The sequence below is a fragment of the Chlamydomonas reinhardtii genome, chromosome 5 (genome assembly GCF_000002595.2).
Source record: "Chlamydomonas reinhardtii strain CC-503 cw92 mt+ chromosome 5, whole genome shotgun sequence".
NCBI classification, from domain to species: domain Eukaryota; kingdom Viridiplantae; phylum Chlorophyta; class Chlorophyceae; order Chlamydomonadales; family Chlamydomonadaceae; genus Chlamydomonas; species Chlamydomonas reinhardtii.
Window position 1 is genome coordinate 1585893 of NC_057008.1, and position 12539 is coordinate 1598431.

Consider the following 12539-nt stretch of genomic DNA (forward strand, 5'->3'; position numbering starts at 1 on the left):
GCGCCGCCGGCGTTGTTGGTGCTGGCGCCGAACAGGGCCATGCTACCTGGCATGGATTGGGTCCGGCCGCGGGTGCGGGACAGGCGCATCATCATTCTGGAAGGCGCGCTGGAGCGGCCGTCTGTGGAGGGGGCGCCGCCCGCAGCCGCAGGCGCCGCCGTGCCCTCGCCGCCGTCAGTTGTATTGCCGCCGCCGCCGCCGCCGCCGCGGCCGTCGCCGCCGCTCCCCGCCCGGAAGTGTGAGGAGGCGCGGCGCAGCACGGCCCGCATTCGCGCGGCGGCGCCGCTGTGTTGCCCGCCGCTGTGGCGACCACCAGCGGTGCCATAAGCGGCGCCGCTGCTGCTGCGGAGGTCGCCGAAGTCCTCATGAAAGCCAGTGCCCCCGGCGGCTGCGGCTGCGGCTGCGGCGGCAGCGGCCATGGCCTCTGTTGCCAGTTTGGCTGCGTCGCTTCCGTCCACACCCACCGAGGCGCGCCGTTGCCGCCGCGGCCGCTGCGGCGGTGGCGGCGACGGCACAGCCGCATTACTGCGGCCGCCGTCAGCGTCGCCATTGCCGTAGCCACCGACGACGCCGCCGCCGGCGGCTGCTGCGCCGCCTGCCGCCGCCGCCGCGGCTGCTGCCCCCGTGAGCTTGTGCATCACTGTGTCCCACATGTGACTCAGCCGCCGTACCCGCGGGCCCTCCCTGGTGCCGCCGCCGCCGCCGCCGCCGCCGCCGCCACCGCCGCCGCCATCGCCGCCGCCAGCACGGGCGCCCGCCGCCGCTGCTGCGGCCGCCGCAGCCGCTGCAGCTGCGGCCGACGCGAACGGTGACGGCTTCTCAGCCTCGGCTGCGCTCAGGTCCGCGGTAGCCATGCCGTACAGAGAAACGGCGGCGGCGGCGGCGGCTCCGGTGTAGTCGCCGTCACTGCACCGCCGCCCCCGGCCCCGTGCCTGCGCCCCTAGACTGGACAGCACGCCGCGGGCGGCGGCGGCGCCGGCGGGACCGGTCCCGTGGCGACCAGCCGTGTTGTTGTCAGCGACCGCGGCGGCCCCTGTCGAGGAGGGCGGCGCCGCCGCCGCCGCTGCCGCCGCCGCCGCCGGTGTGCCCGAGTCGCTGCGGCGGCGGAGGTGCGCTGCCAGGCGTCCCACGGGGCTGTCACTGGTGCGTTGCGGCTGCTGCTGGGGCCGCGGCGGCAGCGGCAGCGGGTTGCGCTGGAGCTGGAGCTGCGGCAGCTCTGGGGATGTCTGCTCCTGGCTTGCCGGGTCCGAAGGCCCGTCGCTGGCGGTGGAGGGCACGAGGCTGTCAGGCTGCTTGGGCGGCGCTTGGGGAGGGGGATGGGAGGCGTGGGCTCCCAGATGCAGATGGGGAATGTGGAGGTGGGGCATGTGGGCCAGAGGGTGTGGGAGGTGGTGGGCGTGCATGGCGGCGTGGGCGGTGTGGCTGAGACGACTGAACAGGCCAGCCGCCGGCCCCGCGGCAGCACCCGCCCCCGCCGCCGCCGCCGCCCCCGCCGCCGCCGCCGCCGCTGCCGCCGCCGCCGCTGCGGCAGCTGTCGAGCTGACGTGCGCGGCGGGGCGCTCTCCGGCGAAATCCTCATCCACGTTGCCAGTGTGCCTCGGTAGGGCTGCTGCTGCTGCTGCTGCTGCTGCTCCTGTTGTGGTTGCTGATGTCGGGGCCGCGTCTGAAGCGGCTGCCCCGCCCGAGGCCCGGTGCCGCTGCTGCTGCTGCTGGTGTGGGTGGTGGTGGCGGGTGCGGCCGCCGCCGCCAAGGTCCTGTAGATCGGCGTGTGGGGTGGCGTCCGCCGCAGTCGACACAGACACAGAGGAGGCGTCCGAGCAGCGCAGCTGCAGCAACTGCGGCGGCGGCAGCTGAGGCGGCGGCGGCGCCGGTCCCGGCCCTCCGGAGCCGTCCGCAGCTCCACTGCCGCCCTCGTTCGGTTGCACGTGGAGCACGGGCGGCAGCGCGGCAGTGACCTCCGCGTCCGCGTCTCCTGCGGCCGCCCCCACGGCCCCTGGCAGGTCGCCGGCGCCACCCGAGCCAGTGCCGTCTCTGTCAGCAGCTGCAGGCGAGGAGTCCGTGAGTTGCCCTTGCCCTTGCCTGCCCTCTGTCCAGCCTACAGCCACAGCCACAGCCGCAGACGCAGCCGCCGCCGCCGCAGACGCCGCCGCCACGCCGCCGCCCCCGGGTGTCGGCGGCTGCCCACCTGCGCTGCTGCCTCCCTGGCCATCGCTAGACGCCGCCACTGCCCTTCCTGCCCCTCCTCCTGCTCCCAGCCCTCTTGCCCCCAGCCCTGCTCCTGCCCCCAGCCCTCCTGCTGCTGCCGCCGCGCCTCCCCTCTTGGCCTCCTCCGCCGCTTCCACCAGCGCCAGTCGGGACAGGTAGCGCGCCGCCAGCAGCGGCAGCTCCGCCGACAGCGCCAGCCACAGCCGCCAGTCCAACAGACCGTCCAGCGACTGACCAGGAGGAGGAGGAGGGGAGAGGGAAGGAGTTGTGTGTGTATACATGTGGGCGTGTGGGGCGTGTGTCAGCGTGTGAGGCGTCCCCGTACACACCTACAGCATCCAACCGCCCCGCCCCGTTCCTTCGTCCCCCTCATCCTCACTCAGGCCTCCCCCAATCTCCCCCCACGCACACACACACACACACACTTACTTACACACACACACACGCACACACACGCACGCACGCACCTGCATGATCCTGCATCCGGGCGGCGCCTCGAACAGCACCTCCAACGCCAAGTCCACCAGCGCCTCAGAGCGCAGCACGTGCAGTGCCAGACGGACCACCAGCCACAGCTCCTGGTGGGGGTGTGGGGGTGGGAGTGGGGGGAGTGGGGGGGGGAGTGGTGGTGGGCGTGGTGGTGGGAGTGGTGTGGGGAGTGGTGTGGGGAGTGGTGTGGGGAGTGGTGGTTGGGAGTGGTGGTTGGGAGTGGTGGTTGGGAGTGGTGGTTAGGAATGGTAGTTGAGAATGGTGGGGGGAGTGATGGAGTGGTGGGGGAAAGGGCATGGGCAGGCTTGGCGAGAAAGAGGCATGCACGGGATGCAACACACAGACACACACACAGGCACTGACACACACACACACACACACACACACACACACACACACACCAACACACACACACACACACACGCACGCACCAGCTCCTCTCCACTGGAGGGCGGGCGGGCGGACGTCTTCATCCCCTTCTTGGCCTTGCTGCGGCGCGGGAGGAGGAGGTGGGGAGGAGGTGGGGAAGACGAGGGGAGGTGAAGGAGGAGAGGGGAGCAAGGACCGGGCGTATAGCGGAGGCAGACGCATGAGGCCATGGCGCCCCCCCCCCCCCCCATGTGCCCCTCCCTTGTATGCTCTCTCCCCCATACCCTTAGCGGCTTAGCCCCTCGCAGCCTTTCATGCACACACCATGTTCGCTCCCCTCCCCAGCCCAACCCCACCCCGTTCTTATGCCGCTCACATCAACAGACCCTCTAGCACCCCCGTCAGCGCCTCCTCCTGTTCCGCATTCAGAGCCGCCAGACCACGCAAGCCGCCGCCGCCGCCACTGCCACTGCCGCCACCTCCGCCGCCGTCACCGCCTCCCCCTCCGCCGCCGCCCCGCCGGGCCAGCATCACTTCAACAAGCGCCTCCTTGCCACGATCACTCATCCTGCCGCCGCTGCCACCGGCAGCAGCAGCAACGCAACCAGGAGCCGCAGGCGCCGCCGCAGGCGCTGCCAGGGATGGCAGCAGTGGCTGCGGCTGCATTGACTGCAGGCGGAGGGGCGGTAGGGGCAGCAGGGGCGGCGGCGGCGGCACCGCGGCGGCTGTGGGGCTGGTGAAGCGGGCGGTGCTGCTAGTGGGCAGACCGCCGCCGCCGCCACCCGACGGCGTTTCGGGCCTCGCCAAGGACTGTGAGAACAGGTAGGGCGACAGCGGCCCCTGATGGAAGGAGCTCGCGAGCTGCTGCGAGTAGGCTGGGGCTGCGGCTGCTGCTGCTGCTGCGGTTGCGGCTGCGGCGGAGGGCGTGGTGGGGAAGGGCGGCTGCTGCAGTGTGCCGCTGGACAGCAGGAGCGCGCCGGTGCCGCCGTTACCAGCGGTGCTGGCGTGGTGGAGGGAGGACGGGTAGGGCGCATAGGGCGGGTAGGGTGCGTAAGGCTGGTAGAGCTGGGAGGCGCCCGCAGGCAGGGAGCTGTACTGGGTGATGGAGGAGGAGAGGGCGGAGGAGGGGTAGCCGTGTGGGAAGGAGTAGGCGTGGGAGGAGAACGGCAGGGAGGGAAGTCCCGAGGTGGCGGTGCCGTGGGGGCCGGCGAGGACGGGACCAGACACGCCGGCCAAGCCGATGACGCCGCCGCTTCCAAACCGTGCCGCACCGTCGTTTGAAAACGCAGGCGCCCTCCCAGACGACGCTGCCAGGGCCGCCGCGGTTGCGCCGCCGTAGCCCGGCGGCGCGGCAGCCGCGCCGCCCGGCCGGCACGCGGCGGCGTCCAACCCGTCAATGGCGGCGGCGTCAACGCCAGCACTGGCATCCACGTCATCGTACAACAGCTGTACGGCATCCGTACGGCCGCGCAGGTACGCCGCCAGCAGCGCCTGCAGCAGCTCGCGGTCGGCTGGCCCGGCGGCGCCGTCACGCCGCCCGTACGGCAGCCCCGACAGCCCCGCCGCCACCCCCCGGCCCGCCGCCGCCAGCACCGCCGACCCCAGCCACGCCGCCGCCGCCGCAGCCGCCGCCGCCACGCCCGCAGCGGCACCCAGTGCGGCGCCCGCCGCCGCCAGGGCGCGGCGGCTGCCGCCGCCACCGCCACCGCCGCCATCGCCACCCGCCGCGCTGGCAACGGCGCTACTGCCGCGCGCGAACTGCTGTGTGGCTGTCAGGCTGTCGTAGGAGCCTCGCCCCACCTGCCCCTCCCCCACCACCCCCTGCTGCTGCTGCAAGCGCTGCAGGTGCTGCAGGTTCAGATGCGACGTGTTGGAGGGCGACTCAGCCAGTGCACTGAGGCGGCTGTTGCGGCCCATCGACTTGGCGGTAGGCTGCTGCTGATGGGCTGTAGCAGCGGCTGCAGCACCGCCAATGCTCTTGCTGCTACAGCCAAAGTCGGCACCATCCTCCGCGGCGGCGGGGGCCAGCGCACGACGGCCACTCAGCCGTGAGCGCAGCAGCGCCGCCGCCGCCGCCGACAGCGCCCCTGCTGATGCTGCTCCTCCCCCTGCTCCTCCTCCTCCTCCCCCTGCTCCTCCTCCTCCTCCGGAGGCGGTGGCGCCTAGCCCCAGGCTGCTAACAGGCGACAGACCCCCCGACATGGCCGTTGAGGACCTCAGCTCCAGACTGCTACAGGGCTCAGGCAGCCGACTGCCGCCGCCGCCGCCACCGCCACGGAGCCAGCCAAGCCACGGCCAGCCGCCGCGGCGCAACCCGCCGCCGCCGCCGCCGCCGCCCGCTATGGCGTTGTCGCTGGTGGTGATACGCCGGCGGCTAACCGCTTCAGCGCCGGCGGCAGTGGCACCGGCGAGGCTGTTGGAGCTGCCGATTGCGTTGGTGTTGGTGTTGGTGCTGGTGTTGGGATCGGGGCTGGCGGCGGCACTGAAGAGGGCAGCCCACAGGCTGCGGACTGGCGCTGCCAGCCGCGGCGGCGGCGGCGGCGGCGGCGGCGCTAGCTGCTGCTGCTGCCGCTGGCGGCGGAGACGGTGCCGCTGCTGTCGGAGGTGGTCGTTGTCTCGAATGGCCTGGCGTTGGCGGGGGTTGTTGCACCGTCAGCCGCGTTTGCCAACCCCGAAAACAGTACATACTTGCGCCTTGTCCCAATGGGCTTATCAAAGCTACGGCACGCACACGCATACCTCGCGCCGCCTCGCTCCCCCGCCCCTCTTCTTAACTAATCATGATTGTAACCCCCCATCCCGCTGCCCACCTGGATGATGGCGCGAGCCACCCGCCAGTGGCCGCGTGTGGCTGCGATGACCGCCGGCGTCATGGGTTTGTTGCCCGCCCACTCCTCAGGCTGCACCAGCAGGCTCTGCGCCGCGGGGGGGAGGGTGTGGAATCGCAATGCCCAATCAACACCAGGAGGCAGAGGGAGACACACAGCAGAAGGCAACGACCCCGACAACGTGACGTGCATGCGGAGGCAACGCGGGCCCCTACTTCTGCACAGCGCGCAGCATGCCCTGCATCCGCCCCCCCCCCCCGCTCCCCCGCACCCACCCTGGCCAGCGGCTTGGCGCCCGCCGCCAGCAGCGCCGCCGCCGCCGCCAGGTGTCCCCGCTCCGCCGCGGCGCCCAGTGGCGTGATGACGCGGCAGCGCGCGGCAGCGGGCCCCGGCACGGCGTTGGGGTCGGCGCCCCGCGCCAGCAGCGCACGCACAGTCTCCACGGAGCCCTGACAGGCAGGGGGCGTGCGGGGTGTGGTGGGAGGCAGTAGTGAGAGGGATGGGGGTTAGGGCATGTGGCGCTGGTGAGCACTGAGGTGTGACCAACAGGATTGATCAGGAAAGCGCGTTTGGGAGAACAGCCACATCGCATGCACACCGGTGCCTGTAACTTCACAGGTACCACAAGAATCAAGACCAGCGCCACGCAACACACAGCAGCAGACGCGTCTGCCCCACCCCACCCCACCCACGCCCCGCCCACGCCCCGCCCACGCCCCGCCCACGCCCCGCCCACGCCCCTACCTTCCATGCCGCCAGCGCCAGGGGTGTGAACAGCGGTGAGGTGTCAAAGTCCACATCCGCATCACCACCACCCAGCAGGTCCGCATCCGCCGCACCCGGGTCAGCGGGCTTGTGCGCGCCGCCGCCGCCGCCGTCCTCCTCGCCTCCACCACCACCACCACCACCACCACCACCAACAGCGGCACCCACGCCGGTTTCCTCAGTGCCGGTGCCGCCGCCACCCTCAAGCAGCAACGCCACCTCGGATTGCCCGTCGCCTGACAGCACAGCAGTGGTGTCGGCGGCGGCGGCGGTGCCGGCAGCGGTTGTGGAGGGCGCGGTGTGGCCAGTGCGGGTGCGCGCGGCACGGCGCGGCGCCACACGCGGCGTGTCCGCGGGTGTGCTGCCGCCGGGGATTGCGGCGAGCAGCGTCAGCGGGTTGCCCTGTTGTGCATGTCACAAACAAACATACACGGTGATTGACCTGTCACACCACACGCAGGCTGGTTGGAGCGCGATGCTAGCTTAGAACGAGAAGCATTCTGCTGATATGCGTTATCTCTTCACTTCTGATGCTACTCAAGCCGCACCAGGTAGAAGTTGTTGATGCTCTCCACGTCCAACAACCGCTCCAGCTGCCAGCGGTCGCGGACCGACGGCGTCGCAAACAGGCCGCCAGCGGCGCCGGCGCCGCCCTCTCCACCTTCACCTCCACCTCCCATGAGGCCCCCCAGCGCGCCGCCAGCCCAGCCCAGACCCACACCATACGGCCCGAAATGGTTGTACGGCTCCCCAGAAGGAATCGTACACATGCCACTGGAGCCGCCGCCGCCGCCGCCGCCACCGCCCCCGCTCGAAGTCGCCGTCCCAATGCCGCCCGACGCCGCCGCGCCCGCCAGCCCGGCGGCAACGGCGGCGCCGCCGGCGCCGCCGAAAGGCCCCGATGCCGCCGCGGGCCCTTCAACTACCCCCGGTGCGCCCGCTGCTGCCTCCGCCGACGACGTGTTGGGAAGCCCTGGAGAGCCCGGCCGTGACTCTGACACAAGACCCAGGTGACCTTGCCCAGCCACCCCCGCTGCCGCTGCCGCGGCCCCGGCCCCGGCGGTTATCGGCGCTGCCATTGACTGGGACGGCTGCTGCTGCTGCTGCTGCTGCTGCTGCTGTGGCGGCGGCAGTCCCAGCGAGGCCACCTCTCCACTCAGCACCGCCTCCAGCAGCGCCGACTCCACCTCCGTCTGCAGCAGCGCCCGGCCACCGCCGCCGCCGCCGCCGCCGCGGGTGCGGCTCAGCGCCAGGCTAGGCAGCCAGCTACGCAGCCCACTCACCGCACCGCCGCCGCCGCCGCCGCCGCCGCCGCCACCTGCGCCGCCGCCGCCTCCGCCGCCGCCGGCCTGCTGCTGCTGCTGCCGCTGCACCGAGGTGAGCGACCGAATGACCTTGAGCCGCCGGGAGCTGGGGCCGCCGAACTGCCCCGACGTCTTCACCGCCGCCAATCCCAGGGGTCCGTACGGCCCCGCCGGGCTCAGCAGTCCCGTGTTGGCACCGGTGGCCGCGCCGCCCTGGGCAAGCGCCTGCAGCGCCGCGGCGCTGCCCACGGGGGCTAGGTGCGAGGGCTGGCGGCCTGACTCCGCCCAGGTGGGCAGCTGCGTGTGCGACACTGAAGCCGGGTGCGGGTTCGTGTGGTGCAGGTGCGGGTGCGGGTGGTGCTGCTGGTGGCTGGTGTTCGTGCTGGTGGCATTGGTGGTGTGGAGCGGGTTGAGGTGGGAGGCCATGACTTTGAAGGAGGGGAGCGGGCCAGAGGCCGAGTGTCCCGGGCTGGCCATCTGCCTGCCTCGCCTCAGACTGGACGTCACCAACGGGCTCGGGCCCCGCACCCCTCCACCGCCTGGGCCGCTGACATGTCCAGAGGCTGTGGCTGTGGCCGCGGCCGCTGCTGCTGCTGCCGTGGCTGGTGCTGTCGGGGCCACGGGACCTGAGCCTGCACTGGCGGGCCTGGCGCGTCCCGTGAACACAGACGTCCAAGACTGACGCAGCCGGCCAGCGGGCGACAGCGGCAGCGGCAGGGGCACAACCGGCGGCGAGGGCGCACCGTCGGGTGTCGCCATGGAGGGGGCTGGCGACAGGGACACAGCTGCGGCAACGGTTGCGGCTGCGGCTGACGACATGGGGCGCGGCAGCCCCGCCGCCACCGCTGAGCCCGAGGAGTGCGCCAAGCGGCTGTAGCTGAGGCCCCCGGCATGCGCTGCACCATGCATGCTACTGCCGCCGCCGCCGCTGCCGCCACCTAGAGAAGGACGCGACCCGCCGCGTGGCATCACAGGTGGCGGCGCCGCCAGCGGCTGGATGTGCGCCTGTGGGTGCGACTGCCGCTGCGGCAGCTGCAGCGGCGGCGGCGGAAACTGGACCATGGGCGGCGGCGGGGGCAGCTGCAGGTTCAGCGTCGAGGGCAGCTGCCGACTGGGGGTGCCGCCGGCGCTACTGCCGCTGCTCATGCTGGCCAGTGCTACTGCCACCCGCTGCTGCTGGTAGGCCGCCAGGTAGTCCGGGATGGGCTGGCAGGCGGAGGAGGAGGGGTTGGGCGGCTGCGGGGGCGAGGGAGGGCCCTGCCAGGGGTCGCGGCATGCGGACCCCGCAGCGCCTCCGTTCGGCCGCGCCTCCACCCGGACTGGCGCCGGCGGCGTGGACACAGGTGACTCCAGCCCCACACCACCACCACCGCCGCCGCCGCCGCCGCCGCCACCACCACCACCACCACCACCACCACCACCACCACCACCACCACCACCACCACCACCGCCGCCGCCGCTGACGCGGGGCAGCGGCAGCGGCAGCACACCCGAGCCCGCGCTAGGTCCCGCGGCGGCGCTTGCAAAGGGTGAGGGATAGCCCTGCGCACCCGACCACACGCCGACGGCGGCGGCTGTGCGGTCCGTGGGCGTCACCGAGAGCGCCCCTTGCAAGGCCAGGGCGTGCCTGGCTGGAGCCGCCCTGCCCACGCCGGCCAGCCCAGAAGCAAGGGCAGCCGCTGCAGCGGCGGCCACCGCGGCGGCGGCGGTGGCCACGTCGCTTCCCTGGGGGCTGGGCAGCGCCGCCTCGGCCGACACCTCGGGCGGCGGCGGCTGCGCCGCCGCCCCTGCCCCTGCCCCTGCCCCTGCAGCCGAATGCCGCCCCGTGGCCCCGGCCGCCTCCTCGACCGCCTCCGCCTGCTGCCCAGGCTGCCGGTGTGCCGGTGTGTCCGGCTGCGTCATCACCGCAAGGACCGCGGCGCTGAGGCCGCTGGGGCCAGCGAAGGCGCCGCAGCCGAGGTCGCCCGCGGCCGCCGCGTCACACAGGCCCTGGCCCTGGCTCTCGTGGCCCTGGCCCTGGCCCTGGCCCTGGCGCTGGCCCTGGCCCTGGCCCTGGCCCTGGCCCTGGCCGAGTGGTGGGGACCCGGGCTGCGGCCTGGCACTGGCGGGCGCGGCAGGCTGCGGCCGCTGTGCGCCGAGTGTTGGCGGTGGCGGAAGCTGCGCACGCGGCAAGTGCGGCACGTTTTGCACGTGTGGCTCGAGCGGCACGGAAGCAGCACGCGGAGCCGGCGGCGTCACGACGCCCGAGCTGGTGGGGTTGTGTGCCAGGGGCGGGCTGGGCGGCACGCCGCCGGCGCCCATCCCCACCCCGCCGCCGCCGCCGCCGCTGCCGCTGCCTCCACAGACACCACCGCCGGCCGCATCACTCGGATGGGCCCCGCTGGCGCCCCCTGCACCCAGGCCGCAGCCCGCTGGTGCCGACCAGGAGGGGGCGCTGATGTGTCCCTGCGCCGCGTTTGCGCCAGCGCCGGCACTGCCCGTGCCTGAGCTCCCGCCACCTGCTCCTTCGTCCAAGCCGCACGGTCCGGGCCCACTGGGCTGTGCAATGTTAGCGACGGCGTCGGCTGCGACTGCTGCAGCTGCGCGTGTGCGGCCAGGCGGCGAACCGTCACAGGTGGTGCTGCAGCCACCTGCCGCGCAGCTCGGCTCCGCCTCGCCTGCGGCGTCACCGCGCCCGAGTGCGGGGGCCAGCTCCGCTCTCGAGCGGCTCATATTTGAGGCAGATCCACCTGGTCCGTCACGCCCGTTCGCGTGTGTCATGGCAATGCACGTAGGCCTCCGGAATTCGCGCCTTTAACGGACGAGCGAGCTGCCTGCAACCGGTCCGTGCACATTATAATATGGATATCTGAAAGCGGGTTGGTAGTGTCCGCATGTGCAAGGGCCTGCCCAACTTCAAGGGAGGTAGCGGAGGAGGTAAAGGCCAGCGATACTACTCCATCCAAGCAAAACTGTAAACTATATTTCGTGTAACGGTTACACCAGCAATGAACACCGGCAGTATGACCGCTTGCGTGCTACGCAAATGAATGCTGTTAGTGCACGCGGGCAACCCGAGTAGTTCACCAGTTTAAGTGTGCAGTTGAAAATACATAAATGAATCCAAGGTTTTGCGGTCATCGCTAGCTCTCCGGCTCGTCTCAAGCTTCGGCCGGCATGGGCCGCATGACCTCCAGCTCCCTTTGACCCTTTAGGTACGTTTTGGTGCACGAAACGGAACTGCGGATATGAATGCACACTTGTAGCCTTAAGTTGCTTGTTAGCTGCCATAATGCTGCTTGCCCGGCCAGGGGAAGGAGTCCCCTGCTTGCCTGCTGCTGCGGCGACGATTACAGCCAAGCTCCAACTTCATAATGAGCATCAATAGTTGAATTCATCAAGTATTATCATAATGCACTTGTTGTGAAACAAACCTGGCTGTCGTTCACACTACCTGTTCTGCGTCACTTGAATCCCAGAACTGCACGCATTCTGCGTTACCCAAATATACGCCAGCGCTGGTTCGAGTGACTACTAGGGACGGAGCTATGTCGGCGAGCGAGTAATTGTCGCCCGCCCAGCGCATGGCCGAAAGAGCATCGTTGACAGTGCTGCGGGCGCCGAGCCCCGCTTGCATCACGCGACCAGTGGAAGCTCTTCGAGGCATCGACGAATCGGGGCGGGCCACCTCTGACGAGTTGCGCCTGCGCGACTGGGACGAGGAGGAGGGCGGCAACCTCGCCTGCTTCCAAGCGGAGCCCCTCTCGGACAGCGACAGTCTGAGCGACGGGGGGCCTGGCAACAGGGGCCGCGCGCTTCGCCAGCTCTCGGGGGCAGGTCAGGAGCGCAGCGGTGACCAGGGCGGTTGGGGAGAGCAGGAAGAGGAAGAGGAGAGGCAGGCGGCTTATGGGGCGAAGGCGGAGGCAGCGCGGCAGTGGCACGGAGCTGCCCGGTTGAGACACTCCCGGCTGGCAGCATGCACCTTCCATGATCCCACCTTGTTGTGGGGACCGCAACAGCAGCCGCAACAGCAGCCGCAGCAGCAGCCGCAGCAGCAGCATTGGAAGCCGCCCATAGGGATTAGCTCGAAGCCATCCAGTGGCGGCGGTCCCAAGCACGGGGCCTGGGGCCCAGGCGAGTGCGGGCAGCCCGCACCCCCGCGGCGCCAGCAGCCGCCCACGGCTCTCAGCCAGCGGCCGCTGCAACCCGACTACGACCGCCTCCTTGCCCGGAGGGCTGCAGGCGGCGGCGGCAGCAACGGCGGCAGCAGCAGCGGCAGCGGCGGCGGCGGCGGCGCCGTCAGCAAGCGCGGTAACGGCAATGGCGACGGTGCAGTGGATGGCGGCGTGTGGGGCTGGGAGTGGGAGATGGCTTGGGACCCGTCCTGGCGGCCGCCCTGGATCATACCGGCTCGGGCTCTGGGCGAGAACCGGGAGCTGACCAACGCCAGCGATGACGACTACGAGGACAGCGTCAGTGAGGACAGCGAGAACGTGAGGGGGGTGGAGGGTGGGGAAGAGGGGCGGGGGCTGCAAGGGAGTGAGGGGGGAGGCAGGGGAGTGAAGGGGGGAGGCAGGGGAGTAAGGGGGGAGGCAGGGGA

General features: G+C 71.5%; 2 protein-coding genes across 2 annotated transcripts in view; one reads left to right on the forward strand and one right to left on the reverse strand.

The window, feature by feature from the left end:
• Positions 1-11035, reverse strand: part of CHLRE_05g243452v5 (uncharacterized protein) — a 20246-nt gene extending 9211 nt beyond the window's left edge. The window contains exons 1-8 of the mRNA XM_043062453.1: positions 7205-11035; positions 6636-7058; positions 6167-6340; positions 5874-5978; positions 3440-5688; positions 3126-3183; positions 2673-2783; positions 12-2435 (exon numbers count right to left, since the gene is read on the reverse strand). Coding sequence (XP_042924695.1) covers positions 12-2435; positions 2673-2783; positions 3126-3183; positions 3440-5688; positions 5874-5978; positions 6167-6340; positions 6636-7058; positions 7205-10672 — 9012 coding nt within the window. The 5' untranslated portion in view covers positions 10673-11035. The remainder of the gene's footprint in view (positions 1-11; positions 2436-2672; positions 2784-3125; positions 3184-3439; positions 5689-5873; positions 5979-6166; positions 6341-6635; positions 7059-7204) is intronic.
• Positions 11036-11135: 100 nt separating this feature from the next.
• CHLRE_05g243453v5 (uncharacterized protein) overlaps positions 11136-12539 on the forward strand; it is a 2412-nt gene continuing 1008 nt past the window's right edge. The window contains exon 1 of the mRNA XM_043062454.1: positions 11136-12432. Within this exon, the coding sequence (XP_042924696.1) occupies positions 11524-12432 (909 nt within the window). The 5' untranslated portion in view covers positions 11136-11523. The remainder of the gene's footprint in view (positions 12433-12539) is intronic.